The sequence below is a fragment of the Musa acuminata genome, chromosome BXJ3-10 (genome assembly GCF_036884655.1).
Source record: "Musa acuminata AAA Group cultivar baxijiao chromosome BXJ3-10, Cavendish_Baxijiao_AAA, whole genome shotgun sequence".
Classification (NCBI taxonomy): Eukaryota; Viridiplantae; Streptophyta; class Magnoliopsida; order Zingiberales; family Musaceae; genus Musa; species Musa acuminata.
In genome coordinates this window covers 14715079-14730702 of record NC_088358.1, presented here as the reverse complement: position 1 = coordinate 14730702, position 15624 = coordinate 14715079, and the positions used below count along the sequence as shown (strand labels likewise).

The window sequence follows — 15624 nt, the reverse complement described above, 5'->3', positions numbered from 1 at the left end:
CAATCCATTTTCCATCAACTCGTCCACTTGTCTTTAAAGTTCTCCATGCTCATTGGGACTCATTCTATAGGCTGCTTTATTAGGTAGAATAGCTCTCGGAATAATATCAATATGATGTTGGATGTCTCTCAAAGGTGGAAGGCCATGTGGAATCTCTTCCGATATAACATCTTTAAACTCCTTCAGGATTTGTTTCATGATTGCTGGTGTCTCCTTGTGTTGTTCATTTTCCTTTACGACTACTAGAGTCATAACATGACCACCCTTGTCTAATTCACCTTTGCATTCGCCATAGGACATAAAAGTGCTAACTTCCTTCTTTGGTACACTAATTTCGGAAGGTTGTAATGGAGCTAAGATAATCTTCTTTTCATTCACCTTAAAAGAATAAGTATGTTTGTAACCATCATATAACACCCTTCTATCATAATGCCAAGGTCTTCCCAACAGCAAATGACAAGCGTCCATAGGAGCAACATCACACCATACTTCGTCTTTATAATACTTGCCAATATAAAATAAAACTAAACATCTTTTAGTTATCTTAATGTCATTTTCCTTTTACAACCAACATAATTGGTATGGATGTGGATGAGTGATTGTGTCCAACTTTAGTTTATGCATCATCTCTAAAGATACCACATTCACACATTGCCAAGAGAAGTACATTTAGTGTGAAATATATTTTTTCTCACCCAACTTTCATCCTCGACCACATAAGTCACTTGCAAGCTACGTTGCAATACAATAGACAAACCATGATCTACATAAGTAACCTCTTCCTCATCTTTATCATATTTTGGTTCGTCGTCGGCTTCATCTACTCCTCCATCACTATAATCTTCAACCAAAGTTACAATTCTCTTATTTGGATAATTTGAAGCAATATGCCCAAAACCATGATATTTGAAGCATTTTCAGCCACTTGTGGTAGAAGAATTAGATTTTTTTTTTACTGCAAACATATTCTTTACCCTTTTCTTGCACCTTCGATGTCACATTGCTTTGGATAGTAGGCTTGGAACTTTCTCCTTTTGTATAACCTTCTTTTGAATCATACCGAGAACTCTTTTCAAACTTCTATTGCTTTTCAACTTTTAATGTCAACTTACTCATATCATTTAAAGACTAATATGGCTACAATTGAACAACTTTAGTGATCTCATACTTCATATCTCCTAAGAATCTTGCAAATGGTTTGCTCTTCTGGTTCCATAAGCTCTCATTTTAACATTAGATTATCGAATTCTGCTATGTACTCTTCCACACTAATATCTCTTGTTGATAATTATTAAGTAAATATTTTCTCTTCAGCTCTCTCTTCATTTTTTCCTATGTTATGATCTTACTCTTCCCCTCATGTTCTCTTTGTTTCTTCATATTTTCCCACCAAAAAGATGCATTCCGTCTAAGTTTAAGTGACACAAGTTTCATCTTGTGGTTCATGAAAATAAAAAATTCTTTCCACTATATTAAGCCAATCAATAAAGTTATTAACATTAATTTTACCTTTAAATTCTAGAATATCCAATCTTGGGTTGTATTTGTTCTGCCACTCGTCTTAGACTCCATGTCTTGCCCAAAATCTTCTCGACTCCCTTCGATGAAGAGGTGTATCATCATCAGAAGTAAATTCATGGACATCATTTTTATGCTGGTTGTGTTTACTTTGAAGTTCTTCAATTATTTCATTTATTTCTTGTAGACTACGTAGCAATCTTCGTAGTTACAGCCTCAATGACTCCGCATCATCTTCATGACAACTACCTTCACCAACTATATCTTTTCTATTTCGCCTTATCATGATCTTTAACCTTTAGCTCTGATACCAAACTGATACCAGTGTGACGTAGAATTAGAGGCAAAGTAGAATAGAATTCGAAAGAAAACCTGATGGTACAGTTTTACGGATAGAAAATGTATAAACTCATGATAATACTTCAATAAGATCGAAAAATAGCTCACCACCAAGTTTAAAATCATAAAAGGATACAAAAAGTTCACCACCCTAAGGAAATTAAATAAGGATACAGAACTGAAAATAAAAGACTCACTACTCAAGGAAGTATCCAAGAGATATAGAGTTTAAGGGAGAACTCCAAAAGAGCTTCTACCAAAATATCATTAGTTTTTAAAAAGTCCTTTCTAAGCCCTAAACATCAAAATAAGTATTAGTACATGAAACAAACCCTTTATACATAAGAAATTTTAAAATTAAATATTTTACAATTGCACTAACCAACTCTTTTAATATATTACTTAGTCATGAAGAAAAACATATTGAAACAGTTTTAACTTAGTATAGGGAATATGTTGATAAGCTGTCATATTTGAATTGATTGAGTTGAAGATTATAAGACAATATTGTTGGCTAAAAAAAATATCTTATCATCAACCATAAGTAAGATTCATATAAGCATATTATAACAAATTAGATACTCTCATGTCATTACTAAAGTGTACAAAAAGCTATTAAGAATTCTAAAATTTGCTTGCCACAGAACATCTTAACAAGTAAAAAAGAATTAAATAGGTTATAATGACTGACGTTTTCTTTAATATCAGAACAAAAATATCATAAATAATTAAAACTGTTAATATTCCGAATTTTTTAATTGATATAACAACCATTCATTTAAGTCTACATCGTTTTGAACATTCATCAATCCATGGGCTTTGTCATCTTCAGAAATGAATCGAATTAAGACAAAATTCCACTTGTTATAACTCTTGATACCACGAAGTGATTGGAACCACATGGAGTCAAACCCCATTTTTGATACCACCTCGCACCATATAAGGTCGTCGCTAAAACAGTGAATAACCACAAAAAGATCTTGTTCGTCATCAGAGAAGACAGTGGCGGTTTCTTGGCAAGACAAATACTTAAGATGCGGCAATGGTAGATGTAAGAAGATCGTCATGCCGTAGCGACTTTGGGTAATCAATGACGCGTGCTGCGCTCCTCATCAAACACAACAGACGCATGGGGAAGCAACAGAGAAAAAGAGAGTGAGGTTACATCCATGCAAACGTTTGTGGAGATTTAATCATGTACTCCCTCGTGACCACCACCTCTTTCCTCCCTTTGCCTGCCTTCTCCACCATCTTCTTTGTCGTCGCCGCCGTTGCTCTCTGCCGAAATGAACCCTAGCCTCTGCCCACAAGTCAGCCGGACAAACATGGATGGATGAGTTCAATAGCGATTGGATGCCCAAATCCCGAGATTACCCTCCTGTCGCCATTAGATCGTACGGTTTACCAAACGATACTAATGCTCGATTTAATCTGCTGTTGCACTCTCCGTTACCAACAAAAGATCCAACTCACGGAAAAGATCTGTGGCTTGTTGGTTTTGTTACACAAATCACAATTTCTTTTTTGTTCTCTTTTTCTCAAATTTGAAAAAAAAAATCGAAATTGGTTTACTATTTGTTATCAATTGGATTAATAAGAATCGGAGAAATAATTCAAAGGTGCAGAATTTATATATGAAACCAGAGCTTATAAAAAATTAGTTTTCCGGAGTCAACACTTCAAAAACTACAACCGAGCATGACTTATTAGTTTAAGAAGAAGAGAGGAGAAGGAGGAGAAAGACAAGTAAAAAGGTCTTGGGAAGTCAACCAGCTGGAGTTCAAATTATAATGTTGAAGTAGGTCGTGTACGTTTCATCTCTAAGGCCCAGCAATGGCTGGAACAGAAAGCTTCTTCTGGTTCCCCTTGCCGTGAAGCTGATAGGGTGATACTTACTCAGACCTTCCCTGAGAGTAAAGCTTGCCAATCTCCCGAGCGCAGCACCGCGGCGACCGGCTTTCTTAGCTTGGCAAAGAAGCCTAACACCATTGCTCGAAGAGCGATCGTGATGTACAAAACAACCAGGCATGCTCGCCGACTCCAGCGAGATAGTGTTCGAATTCCCATCCAATCCTTCAACCACCAGAAACTTTGATGCCTTTCTAGTGTTAGAATTCCTCGACGTAACGGCAACGACGAGCCTCTTGCCGGGCCCTTGGTGCTGCACTACTTTTCCTGGGAGATCGAATGGTTCAAGCATGATGATTTTGCCGATGATGCTCTTCCGGGAAGGGAATCGTGATGCTTTCTGGTTCCCGAAAACAAGTCTAAATGTGGCTTGGGCAGCTGCGTTTGTTCCAAGTTGCGGTGATGCTTCCATGGTGAGCATGCGCTTCTTGTCGTAGGTGGAGGCATTTAGATTCGAAAGGAACAAAGTAGCATCGGAAGTCTCCTGGGTAAGAGATACAAGCCTTGTTCTATGGTCATGTGGAACAGGCAATATCCAATCTGAGAGCCTATGGTTGGCTTGTTGGGGTCTCAAATCCCATGTGCCACAGCTGAGCCCAACAAGAAGGTATGGTCCAAACAGCAATGCCTTGAGTGATGAGAACTGGGGACGATCATCTGCAGAAATAGAAAATTGAAGGTTGTCTCCCAATAACAAGCATTTGGGGAGGATATAACAAGCTACAGGTTGCATTCAGCAACTGACCTTGAATGGCTTCTGTTCTCAACCCAATTGGCAATGACAAGGTCAACTGGTCTTTTCTGCTCCAGCTCTTGTTGACGGATAGAACATTTCCTGCATTCATCAGCAAACAGTTGGATTAGATTCTCAAAGTTTGTCAACACTTCAAACAACAAGTTGATACCTGGAGGAGGTACTGCTACTGTGTGTCCATTTATCGTAGCTACTGCATCATGATTATAAGTCCAAACCGGTATCCGAATGTTCAGCGTGGAATTTTTAGATACCACCTGCAAAATAAAACTTGATCGAAGTTCCAGAGCTATAATGATCACCTTAAACTTGTTTCTTTCCCTCTCAATACTATATATTACTCCTGAATTATTTACATAAGTGGAAGTGGAGTTCTTTACCTTGTTTGTCGTAGAAACCGTATACTGAACTCGGAAGTAGCGATCAAGTGAAGAAACTTGCTGTGCTTTCTGCTGTAGGACCAGTTCTCCTGAAAGCCAATTAACGGTGCTGGAGATAAACTGAATGATATATAACGTTGGAGTATCACCCTCTTCCTCGAAGTAGATGGAATCACCAAGCTTCGAGAATGACTCAATAGCTGAAACAGAAGAGAATTTGAAATGTCAAGCCACGAAAGTAAACAGAAAAGCCTCAAGTTCAAATGTAGGCGAAGGCAGCAAAACCTGTTCCATAGCAACACCAGAATGATGCAGTAGGGGTTCCCCAGCCACCTTGAGCACTCACTGCTTTTGAACCTCCAGGGTTCATAGGGAGAAAATACATCATGATTCCTGGCTCCGTTCCTCGTTGAATGCTTAAGACTCCATTAGTTAGTGCACGTTCATAGTGATCTGCATATGCCATTTCCTTTGTCCATCTGAACAGGTTGCGTGAGACCTGTATTATTATTACACATGACTGCTTTTAGCTTTGATTAGATTTCGAGATTTTGGTCTCCATAGCAACTAGAAATAAAAAAATATAGTAACCCAACTCTACAACTTTCTTTATACTTTACAGGTGAAGTGCATTTATTATTTATTACATACTGTAAGGATTATATTCATCATGTGCAAGTGTGACAAACCTTTAACAGGTTATAGGTCGTGCAAGATTCTTCAGTGTTCGTCTGCAAGTAACTCGCTAAACGTTTCGGTTCTTTCCTGCACGTACAAATGAGATCAAACATCGAGATGTAATGGAGCTTCAACGTAGCACAAATATTTACTACCATTTATTTACCAATGCTCATCAACAGTCGTTCCACCCGTCGCATATCCGTGGGAGGAGTTGACGATATCCATAAATGTCATTCCAATTTCCTATCATTTAAGATTCCATGAGGTTAAGAAAGGATTTGAGAAACTCATATACAGATCCATATAACATTATAACATTATAATTAATATTATCGTTAAATATGTAACATTCCTGATTAGTTCCATATCGAAAGTGGACAAGATTAAAATTGATTTATAAGGATCTGATGAGTATATTATTATCAAATTTAACTTAAGTATTTTAATCAGTAATTTAAATCAAATAAAATTAATAAGCCAGTTAATCCATCAATCGTGACAAAATGTACCTTATAGAGTATATCTCCGGTTATTTCATATCGCCTCTGAGCCCCAATCACTATTGGAATGTGTGTATTACCATGTAGTCCGGAAAGGAGATCGGCCTGCAAAACAAGTTACCCTCAATTTCTGTAACATCATGCATGCATGCAATCCTCAAATCGAAAGGACTTCTTGTGCTGTGAAATATGATATCAGCAGCCTTATCTTTTCTCAGAAAAATATAAAAGAAGTGGACAGAGAAGTAAGATAAATAGTTTGATTGAGGACATATGTTACCTGCACTGCAAGTGGTCCGAGGAAACATGGTTTATCAAAAAGATGTGCCAGCACCAAATGTTTCTTATTTCTCTGCATCATCATCAGTTCATATTAGTAAGCCAATCGGCTCTTCTGCCAGAGGTCCAGAGAAGGAACAAGAATCCTACAACGAGATCCTCATTGACAAGTTATTGTAAGCAGACAATGAAATCTTCAGCGACATGTACCGTGATTGTGTATAGCCTGTAGAGGACATCATTCATGCCACCAGTTTCCTCGTTCATGGCTGCCCAGTGCCAGGCAATAGAACGCTTCTTGATATTGTTTGCCACACGGTTGCCAAAGTATTTAGCCATCCAGACCGCCATTTTTAGTGCTTTAACGTTGTTGGCATTCACGTACTGATCCACCAGTCCATTCATGATCTGTACATTACATTCAGCAATGAATCAGTAAAACCTGTGTGTACATGTGCATTCTTAGTGAAACCACGGTCCATGTACCTTATGGATCGTGTAGTAGGGAGCCCATACGTATCGCACTTCTTCATAGATGTCAAACTCCGACGTAGGGAAAGCTGAAAGATACCCAGTTCCTATCTTCCTTTGGCACTCATCAAGTGCCTCAACTACTGCGTTCATTCTCTCACGTATTGTCTCGTTCTTAGTTGCTGCCCACATTAACGCGGTTGCACTCATGAAATGCCCTGCAGAAAGTTATTTCAATCAGATGATAGTATAAATATGTGACTATAAAACATCATGTATACTATCATGAGATTGAAGCGACATTAACTATAATGTGGATTTATAACAAGGATGGTCTGATCGAGTGAATTAATTACCAACAAAGTGACCCCGGAGCTGCCCGGTAGGTTCCTCCCATCCTCCATAAGGTCTGCCGGGTGTCGGTAGGCCGGCCAACTTACGGAAGCTCCAAACTAGCCGGTCCACATTGAGGAGCAGCAGGTACTCCAGATTCGTCTGCTGGGCTCTGCCGTGAACGGACTTTGGATCGAGACGCACATCATGAAGAGACATCTCTTTCAAGAACTTGCTGCTGCCTACGCCGGCCGCCGAGGTCAGCCCGGGCTGCCTCACGCCTCGGCCCAGCATGGCCCAGTCGAGCTCAGTGACCTCCGGCGGCGTAGCCTTCCGCGGGAGCAACTTCATCCACGTCACCTCGTCGCTCGGATTCAGATGGTAGCGAGAGAGGAACTCCGTCTTCAAGGTGTTGTTATGGCCGAGGGTGGCCTGTTTGTAGTGTGCGGCCATGGGGACGAAGCTGTAAACCACGTTGGTACACTGGTTGGCCGCAGCTGGAGGGAAGACCACGGCGGCCAGCGCCACGAGGAGTGCAACGAAGGCGAAGAGATTTCTCATCTTGGCCTTCTTTCTCAGAGCTGTAAGGAGAAGAGGAGAAAGAAGTCTGACCAGAAAGAGGAGTGAAGACGGAGGAGGTCAGTGCCTCAGTGTTGTTTATATAGCTCCCCCCATTGACGCTCCTGTATTTACTCTAGAACCAAACGCCCAGTGACCGTTCGACGTAATGACCTACATGAGGTCCCGTGCGTCTACGAGAGCCACCACCTACCGACTCCAGAAATCACTCACATTGACCGTTTCCTGCGATTTCCTACAATTAACTTACTGCTAGTTTTCACCTGCAGTTGAGGGAAGCTACTGCTGCTCCCGTTGTTAAACGACCACTCCAAAAGCAGAGCAACCCACTTCGCTCGGCTTCTCCTCTGTTTTCTCTAACTAATCAACCAATTGCATCGTCTATCTCTCAGCCAATTTCTCCTCGCTTCTGAATCTTTCTGCCTCCCTTAAACATGCGCGCGCACGCACACACACACACAAACAATGTTGCATGGATTTGGTCTCTGCCTAATGTTACTACTATTCAAAATTAGGATCGGAGTTACAACCAACCGAGTCATAAATCGGTTCCGGGTCAAAACGGCCGGAGCCCAAATGTTTGTTGGCGAGGCAAGGCCCGATTGCTATTACCGACTCACATATGGGCTCGTGTTCTGCCCTACCACCAATTGTCTTCTCTGCTCCAAGCGGGAAATCTGTATCGGTGTGGAGCCGCAAAACCCAGAGTTCGCCCCCTTCGAAACCCATCCTGAGATCTTCAAATTCAACTGAGACAGGTGAATTTTTTCTCCAATCTACTCTTATTCTTCCATTCTTCTTCACGCGATCATGATCTGTGTCCCTTTTGATATCTCTTTATTGGATTTTGTGAATCTTTGACTTTACTGCACAAATTTACTCTTCCCCCTTTTATCTTCTTGTGATCTGCATGGTTTAGAAATATAATATGTCGTCGATTTTTCAGTATGCTTGGTCGCTAGGGTTAGGGTTTCGAGAGATCTTTTGCATGTTCTTTGTTGCTTCTTGAGCTGACTCTAGGACGCGATCTGACTCCATGTGTTTGTGTAGTTTTTGAGCGAGTGATCGTGAAGGTGAACTTGGGAGGGCAGATTGTGGTGTAAGATGGTAAGAATACTTTGTTCTAGTTGTTGATTTTTGTTCTTTTTTTTTGCAACACTGGTGTTAAACTTATAGTGACAGATTATTGTATGATGGTAGTGTTATCGTGAAAGCGATGATCTACTAAAATGATTATTATACCTTTGTCCGGATATGTAAATTGATTATCTGAAATAGTAACGTATTGGGAACCTTAAGTCTTATGGTGTTGATATGTCACCTATTTGTGAACTTAGTGAACAGCATCTTTTTCCTTCTCACACTGTGGTTAGTTTAATTTTGGTTAAATTTCTCACGAGGTAGGTAGCATAGAAAAAGTTCTTTTCCTGACAGTTTCACCATATCATGGAATACTTTTACTGAATAGAGACCGTCACATTTGATTTAGGTGGATACTATGTATGTGGTGGTTGACCTTCTACTACTATATCATGGCCATAAAACTAGCTTTTACCTACTAGTGAGAAGGTAGACATTATGAAGGCATAATTTTCTCCATAACATGGTCTTACTTCTAACCTAAGCAATTATTTCTTCTGGTGGAGCATCTGATGGTTCCACAGGACAAATTAGGCCTCCCGTACACTTTTGTTTTTACAAAATGTGGATCTCATGTATAATTGTCTTCACTAATCTTACATGTTGAGATATATCTATTTAAATTGATGATAACACTGAAAAAATAGTTTGTTTTTTCCATCCTTGAAATTGAAGTGGTTGATATGTTCATTTAATCTGATTGTTATGTATAACTAAGGAATTTACATCATCGACAATTATATATAAGTCATAGTCTCTCGTCTGTGGTTGCTTCTGGAGATGTGCGGTGTTGGTAGTATTTCTGTACCTTAGAGGCACTGCCAGTTAGTTCCTCATGCCCTGAACAAAATGAATCCACTTGCAGGAGGGAGACTCGGAAACCAAACCGAGTATTCCTATATGGTGCTTGAAGTTGACAACTTACGTTAATTTTTTGATTAAATATTCTTCTTGATCAATTTTGCCCTAAATAAAGAATGCAGTAAATTTATAATAGATTATTTCATATAAATGTACTTGCTTGAGTGACATATTATGTGCATTTGCACATTGCAAAACTAACACATGAAATTTTCATAGAAGATTCTCTGATGAATAGATGTCAGGTTCTCAATTTGTGTATCAATGCAAGTAAACTGTGTTGCTATCTTGTCCAATTATCAAAATTCTCTTTATTCCTTTAGGTAATGATCTTTGCTTTGATTTTCTTCATTTATATCCAATAATCAGTTTTTTTTTTTTTTGCTTGTTTAGTCAAGCAGGAAGGAAACAGTTTTGGATTTGGCAAAGTTCATTGACAAGGGTGTCCAGGTCAAGCTAACCGGGGGAAGACAAGGTTTGTTATCTATACTTCTTCATGTTTGCTTAATTTCAATTTGTTCAAATAATGCACTGTATTCTAGCATGTATTTGTTACTATATTGTTTAATATGTAATCCCTAAAACAAGTCATGGGAGTGGACGATATTTTCAATTTTAGTCAATCAATGTTATTTATAGGGAATTCTTAAGAATCAATAATAGATATGTATATATATATATATATATATATATATTTGTATAGATACATATATATTTGTATATATACATATATATTTGTATATATACATATATATTTGTATATATATGTACATATATATTTATACATATATGTACATATACATATACATATATGTACATGTACATATATGTACATGTACATATATATATATATGTACATATATATATATATATATATATATATATATATATATATATATATATAACAAATGCAAATGAAGTGCAATTTCTCTTGACATGTCCTTTTTCTTTGGTACTTTGGTACAGTTGAACAACAGTTTGCCTTGCAAGTTAATGCATTTGCAAAAATATTTTCTGGGATGTCTGTAATCTTAGGTAGCCATACGATTTACTATTACTTTTTTTTTACTGATAGGTATTATTTTCTTGAGTGTTCATCTGAAGATGATGAGTGCTGAGTTTATAATATACTTGCCCTTCCACAGCAGGTGTGTGTAAAGACTTGAGATGGTTCCTTGATTGTTTTTGTGGGCAAACTCAATGTGATATGAGGAGATGACTATAAGTATGAAACTATAATTAATCTATGACTATGTCACAGTGCAGATTATTGTTCCTATAGGAAGATCTACCGATTTGTTGTTGTAATGTTATATGGGTGTGTCATTAGATTGAGTCACCACTGTATATATAGTTGAATGTGTTCTACATGCTATCTGCTACAAGGGAATTTCATGATATATGTTGATGATCATGATGATGACACCAGAGGCTTGAATATGAATGATTGTAACACTCCTATAAAGGATATAGGCATGAGTTGACATTGGTTTACAAGTCACTGTCCATCTTGAAAAGGTAATTTTTGATACAATCTTTTTTTTTTTTTGGGAACAAAGGCCCATGTGGTTTCAGGCTTCATCATGGTATGGTCTACCAAAATTAAAAGCATTTTGGCAGGGAGCAGGCAAATAATAAGACTTAGTTAAGTGAGTGTTGCCTTTGCTCTTGACACAGCCAGATAATGAGAAATAAGCGATATACTGATGTTGACTTTATTGTTGATCTAGATAACAATGATAAGCACCGTTTTGCTTAACTTTTTTTTTTAAATTTCATGGTCATGTCAGTATCTAATTCTTCCATAGATAACAATGATGAGCACCTTTTTGCTTCTTTTTTTTTTTTTTTTAATTTCATGGTCATGTCAGTATCTAATTCTTCCATAAGTCTGATAATATTCTCTACATGTTCGCTTTATCAACTCCAATATTTTTGTTAAATGTGCTCTTCTGGAAAGAATGCTGCATTTCTTCTAAGATTTTAATCATTTCTTGAATAGAGAGTAGCCAGAGTAATGGAAAATGCCATTTAGGGCAGTAAGTTGCCAGAGTAATGATAGAAAATGTCACTTAGGGATGCCAATGGAGCTTGACAACCAGAAAACCAGTATGGAATTTTAGGTAGGAATCTTCAATTGGGATCCATTAACCTTATTGAGTTTCATATGGACCCTAAATCTATACCTGACGATGTGTAAAAATCTGATACCCAACCCAGAGCCCAGGGTGTCACTCCCCATCATGGGTCTATAAATTTGAATATGTCTCCTAATGATACAACCTGAATCCAACCCCAGAACATTCCTTGTGAAAATTGGTATTTGTTAGCTGCATGCAAACCTTAATGGTGGTATGAGGAGTGAACCTGGTAGATGTTTGCTAAACTGGATGTCTAAAGTTTGGAATAATGATTGTATTCTAGCACTTCTTCTTTATGATGTTATGCTTTGAGTATAATGTTATTTTGAACCCATATAATCTTGGTGATTACTTGTCTTGCTTCAGTGACAGGAACTTTAAAAGGTTATGATCAGCTGCTAAACTTGGTGCTTGATGAAGCGACAGAGTTTCTGAGAGGTAAATTCATTTCCAGTCATGTTAACAGAAAGTCATCTGAGGTTTGCACTTATAACTGTTCTGCCCAGGTTGCACTCTCTTGATCTTTTGCATCATATACTTTATCAAATTCTAGGTCATTCAAAGTGCTCCTTTACAGAAGCTACTGGATTTCTTGTGATTCTAGAATGATATTAGATTAGTTTATCATTGTTGATTTAATGACATCCATGGCCATGTTATCTTGCATGCCTAAGTAAATGAGGTTGAAGATTAAAACATTTAGAGTCCTCAGATCAGACTGTTTTGGCTCGTTGTAGTTGAATTCTAGGTCATTCAAAGTGTTTACAGAAGCTACTGGATTTCTTGCGATTCTAGAATATTAGATCAGTTTATCATTGTTTGATTTATTGACATCCATGGCCATGTTATCTTGTATGCCTACATAAATGAGGTTGAAGATTAAAACATTAAGAGTCCTCAGATCACACTGTTTTGGCTCGTTGTAGTTGATTTTATTCTACATGTTTCTACAGACAAGTCCATATGCTAGATTTGTTATGCTTTTTGGCTTGTTGTAGGTTATCAAACTTGACTATACTTGTATCACAACTTTGCATGTTTAATTTTGCTATTTCTAGGATGACAATATTTATCTTCTTTTTTTTGTTTTTATTAAGTGCCATCATTGACAGCAGCTGAATAGTTCTCTTATAGTGAAACAACTGACCAAGTGCTCCTACTGATGTGAGGTCTAACAACGATCAATTTACACAATCTTTACTCCTGTAAATAGAGAAGCTATTTTCGTAACTTAGACCCTATCACCCAGATCACAAAAGATAACTTCCATCATGTCGCAAAGACTCGCCATCATATAGTGCACATTTTAAAAGCTGATCTAATCACTTCGCAGCTCAACGATGAGAGAAGACCTTTTTTTCTTGTTGAGTGTTACCGACCACAATTAACTGGGTTATTATGGCTTATTTTTGTTGTTGTATCTAGTGAATCCACAGCAACATATATTTTCTGTATGTGCACATGATTAGCTTCTCCCGACAATTCTTGTTTAAGCATTTATTGAATGATACATCCAGGTGAGAAATCTTTTTGCTTCTGATATAGATATAAAAGAAATGATGCTATTTTGTTCTTATTCTGTTGTTGCAGATCCTGATGATCCATTGAAGACTACTGATCAAACCAGGCATCTTGGCCTAATAGTAAGTATGCTGTAGAGACCTTCATTACCACTTGTGGTTTAAGAGTACCCGACACTCTTATACTTATTGCTGTCTTCATTGAGTGTTTTTTTTGGCTATCTTCAATATTGTTGTATCGTTTTTTTGCAGATATGCAGAGGAACAGCAGTAATGCTGGTGTCACCGACAGATGGTACAGATGAAATTGCTAACCCTTTTGTCCAGCCAGATGGAGCCTAATTAGAAATGGTTGATGATAGTTGCAATCTCATCTAAATCTGGTATTACCTGACTTTAGCGTTAGAAATATTGATAAGGAGGAGGCACTTCAAAAGATTGAGTATTATTATCATGCTATGCTGACACGTCTGGATAAACACACTTAAATACTGATGGTCATCCAGTTTGTTCGGATATATATAATTTGCTTGAGAAGGAAGCATCCAATAACTTGCACGTTTATTCATATCATCTTGAAACTTTTGCTATAGGGAAGCAATTTGCGTGGATGCTTAACTGTGTTGAGAATGCTGAACAAGCTGTAATGTGTCGGGTAGATGCAGCCGAAGGAACTTTGAAATCGAAGCCCTGTTCCGTAGAAAGTTGTTTATGAAAACAATGCTTGTTGAAATGATATGTACAACAACAATTCGAAGAAGGTATGGCATGAACAATATGGTGCCGTCACACGGTTGTTGGTTCCCCTTTCTTTGTTCACGTGGACACATTCCGGTGAATGTTCGTTCCTGCCCCGAGGCACGTTCCGGAAAGGATGACAGACGAGAAGCGTGGTTGCGGCTTGCGCCTCCTTTCGATGATAAATCGGATGCAAAGAACAAGAAAGAAACATGTAGAGAAAAAGGGCAAGGAAAGGATGGTATCATGCACAAACCTCAAACAGTCTTGGGTAACGAGGGATGATACGGAATTGATTCATTAATTTCTAATCAACTTCTCATTGGCTCAATGTTAAGATCCACCTTAATGTGAATGGTAATATTAGCCCATATTTAATGTGAAAATAAATTGGAGGATTATAATTGTTAGAAAAATTTTAAAAATTCTGATATCATTTGTTGGGAGAAAGATATTAAAAAAAAAAAAATCATAGGTTGAGAAGTGAAGATAGAAAAGAAAAAAATAATTTTATTTACTCTTAAAGTTGCCCTCGCAAAATACTTTCTCAAACATCCTGCCCTAAACCAACCTTAGATCAAGAGTCTCCTACTCCTAATTAAACACAATCTTCTAACTTATCTTAAACTCCCAATCTAATTCTAATCAAATTTAAATTACAATCTCTAACATCCTTCATTAATTTTATTGTTTTTTGAAACTCTTAAGTAATCTTCACAAGTGCTAAAATGTTTTAATCTTCACTTCTATAATACTCCATCTCGATCACCTTATTCTTAGTTGATATCTTGCGGAGTGATATCAATATACTTGTTTCTAACATGATTGATTGGATTTTTGGATAATTTCAAGATTAAAGAATTATCATAAAAAATTTGGTTGCCATATCTTATTCGAATCTCAATCCTTAGGGTCAAGAAGTCGCTACATATCTTAAAAAGAAAACATAACTAGATATGCTCTTTCCACTATCAAGACACCTGCATAAGTACTATCAGTAATTCTAGTCAAATCTCGAGTTCCCATTCAGATAATAAAGGATTCTCTTTGATGCTTAGAGATGAACTTATGCTGGATTCTTTATATATTTGCTGATCAAACTGACTCCACATATAATATCTATTTGTATAAGCAAAAAGTACTATTAATCTTCTTGCCACTACTAGCATAACTAAGCTTCAAACTTATTTCAATTGGATTACTAATATACTTGTTTTTATCCATCTTAAATTATTCAAGAATCTCACTAGTGTTCTTTTTTTAGAAATAAAAATTCTTATATCTTGTTGCTCAACTGTAAGTCCAAGATAATATTTTATCAAACCTAAATTGGTCATATTAAATTTTTGTCTATACAGAAGATTGAAACTCATTAATCATGTTAACATCATTATCAATATAAATAACATCATCCACATATAATCAAACAATTAATGTCATCCCTGTCTCTCCATATTTTACAAATAAAATATGTTCATAGGT

At 37.2% G+C, this 15624-nt stretch overlaps 2 protein-coding genes across 2 annotated transcripts; one reads left to right on the top strand and one right to left on the bottom strand.

Annotated features, from left to right (window-relative positions):
- Positions 1-3636: 3636 nt before the first annotated feature.
- Positions 3637-7705, bottom strand: LOC135651066 (uncharacterized). The gene is made up of 12 exons (XM_065170855.1): positions 7187-7705; positions 6846-7048; positions 6570-6767; positions 6361-6432; positions 6090-6185; positions 5744-5823; positions 5589-5664; positions 5185-5398; positions 4900-5099; positions 4671-4776; positions 4511-4600; positions 3637-4422 (listed from the first exon to the last, which is right to left on the bottom strand). Exons 1-12 carry the CDS (start codon positions 7614-7616, stop codon positions 3638-3640), a joined length of 2550 nt encoding a protein of 849 aa, XP_065026927.1. The 5' UTR covers positions 7617-7705; the 3' UTR covers position 3637.
- A 656-nt stretch (positions 7706-8361) lies between these two features.
- LOC135651041 (sm-like protein LSM7) lies at positions 8362-13972 on the top strand. Its single transcript, XM_065170824.1, has 6 exons — positions 8362-8500; positions 8793-8849; positions 10137-10218; positions 12251-12322; positions 13475-13527; positions 13657-13972. Exons 2-6 carry the CDS (start codon positions 8847-8849, stop codon positions 13744-13746), a joined length of 300 nt encoding a protein of 99 aa, XP_065026896.1. The 5' UTR covers positions 8362-8500; positions 8793-8846; the 3' UTR covers positions 13747-13972.
- Positions 13973-15624: the final 1652 nt, after the last annotated feature.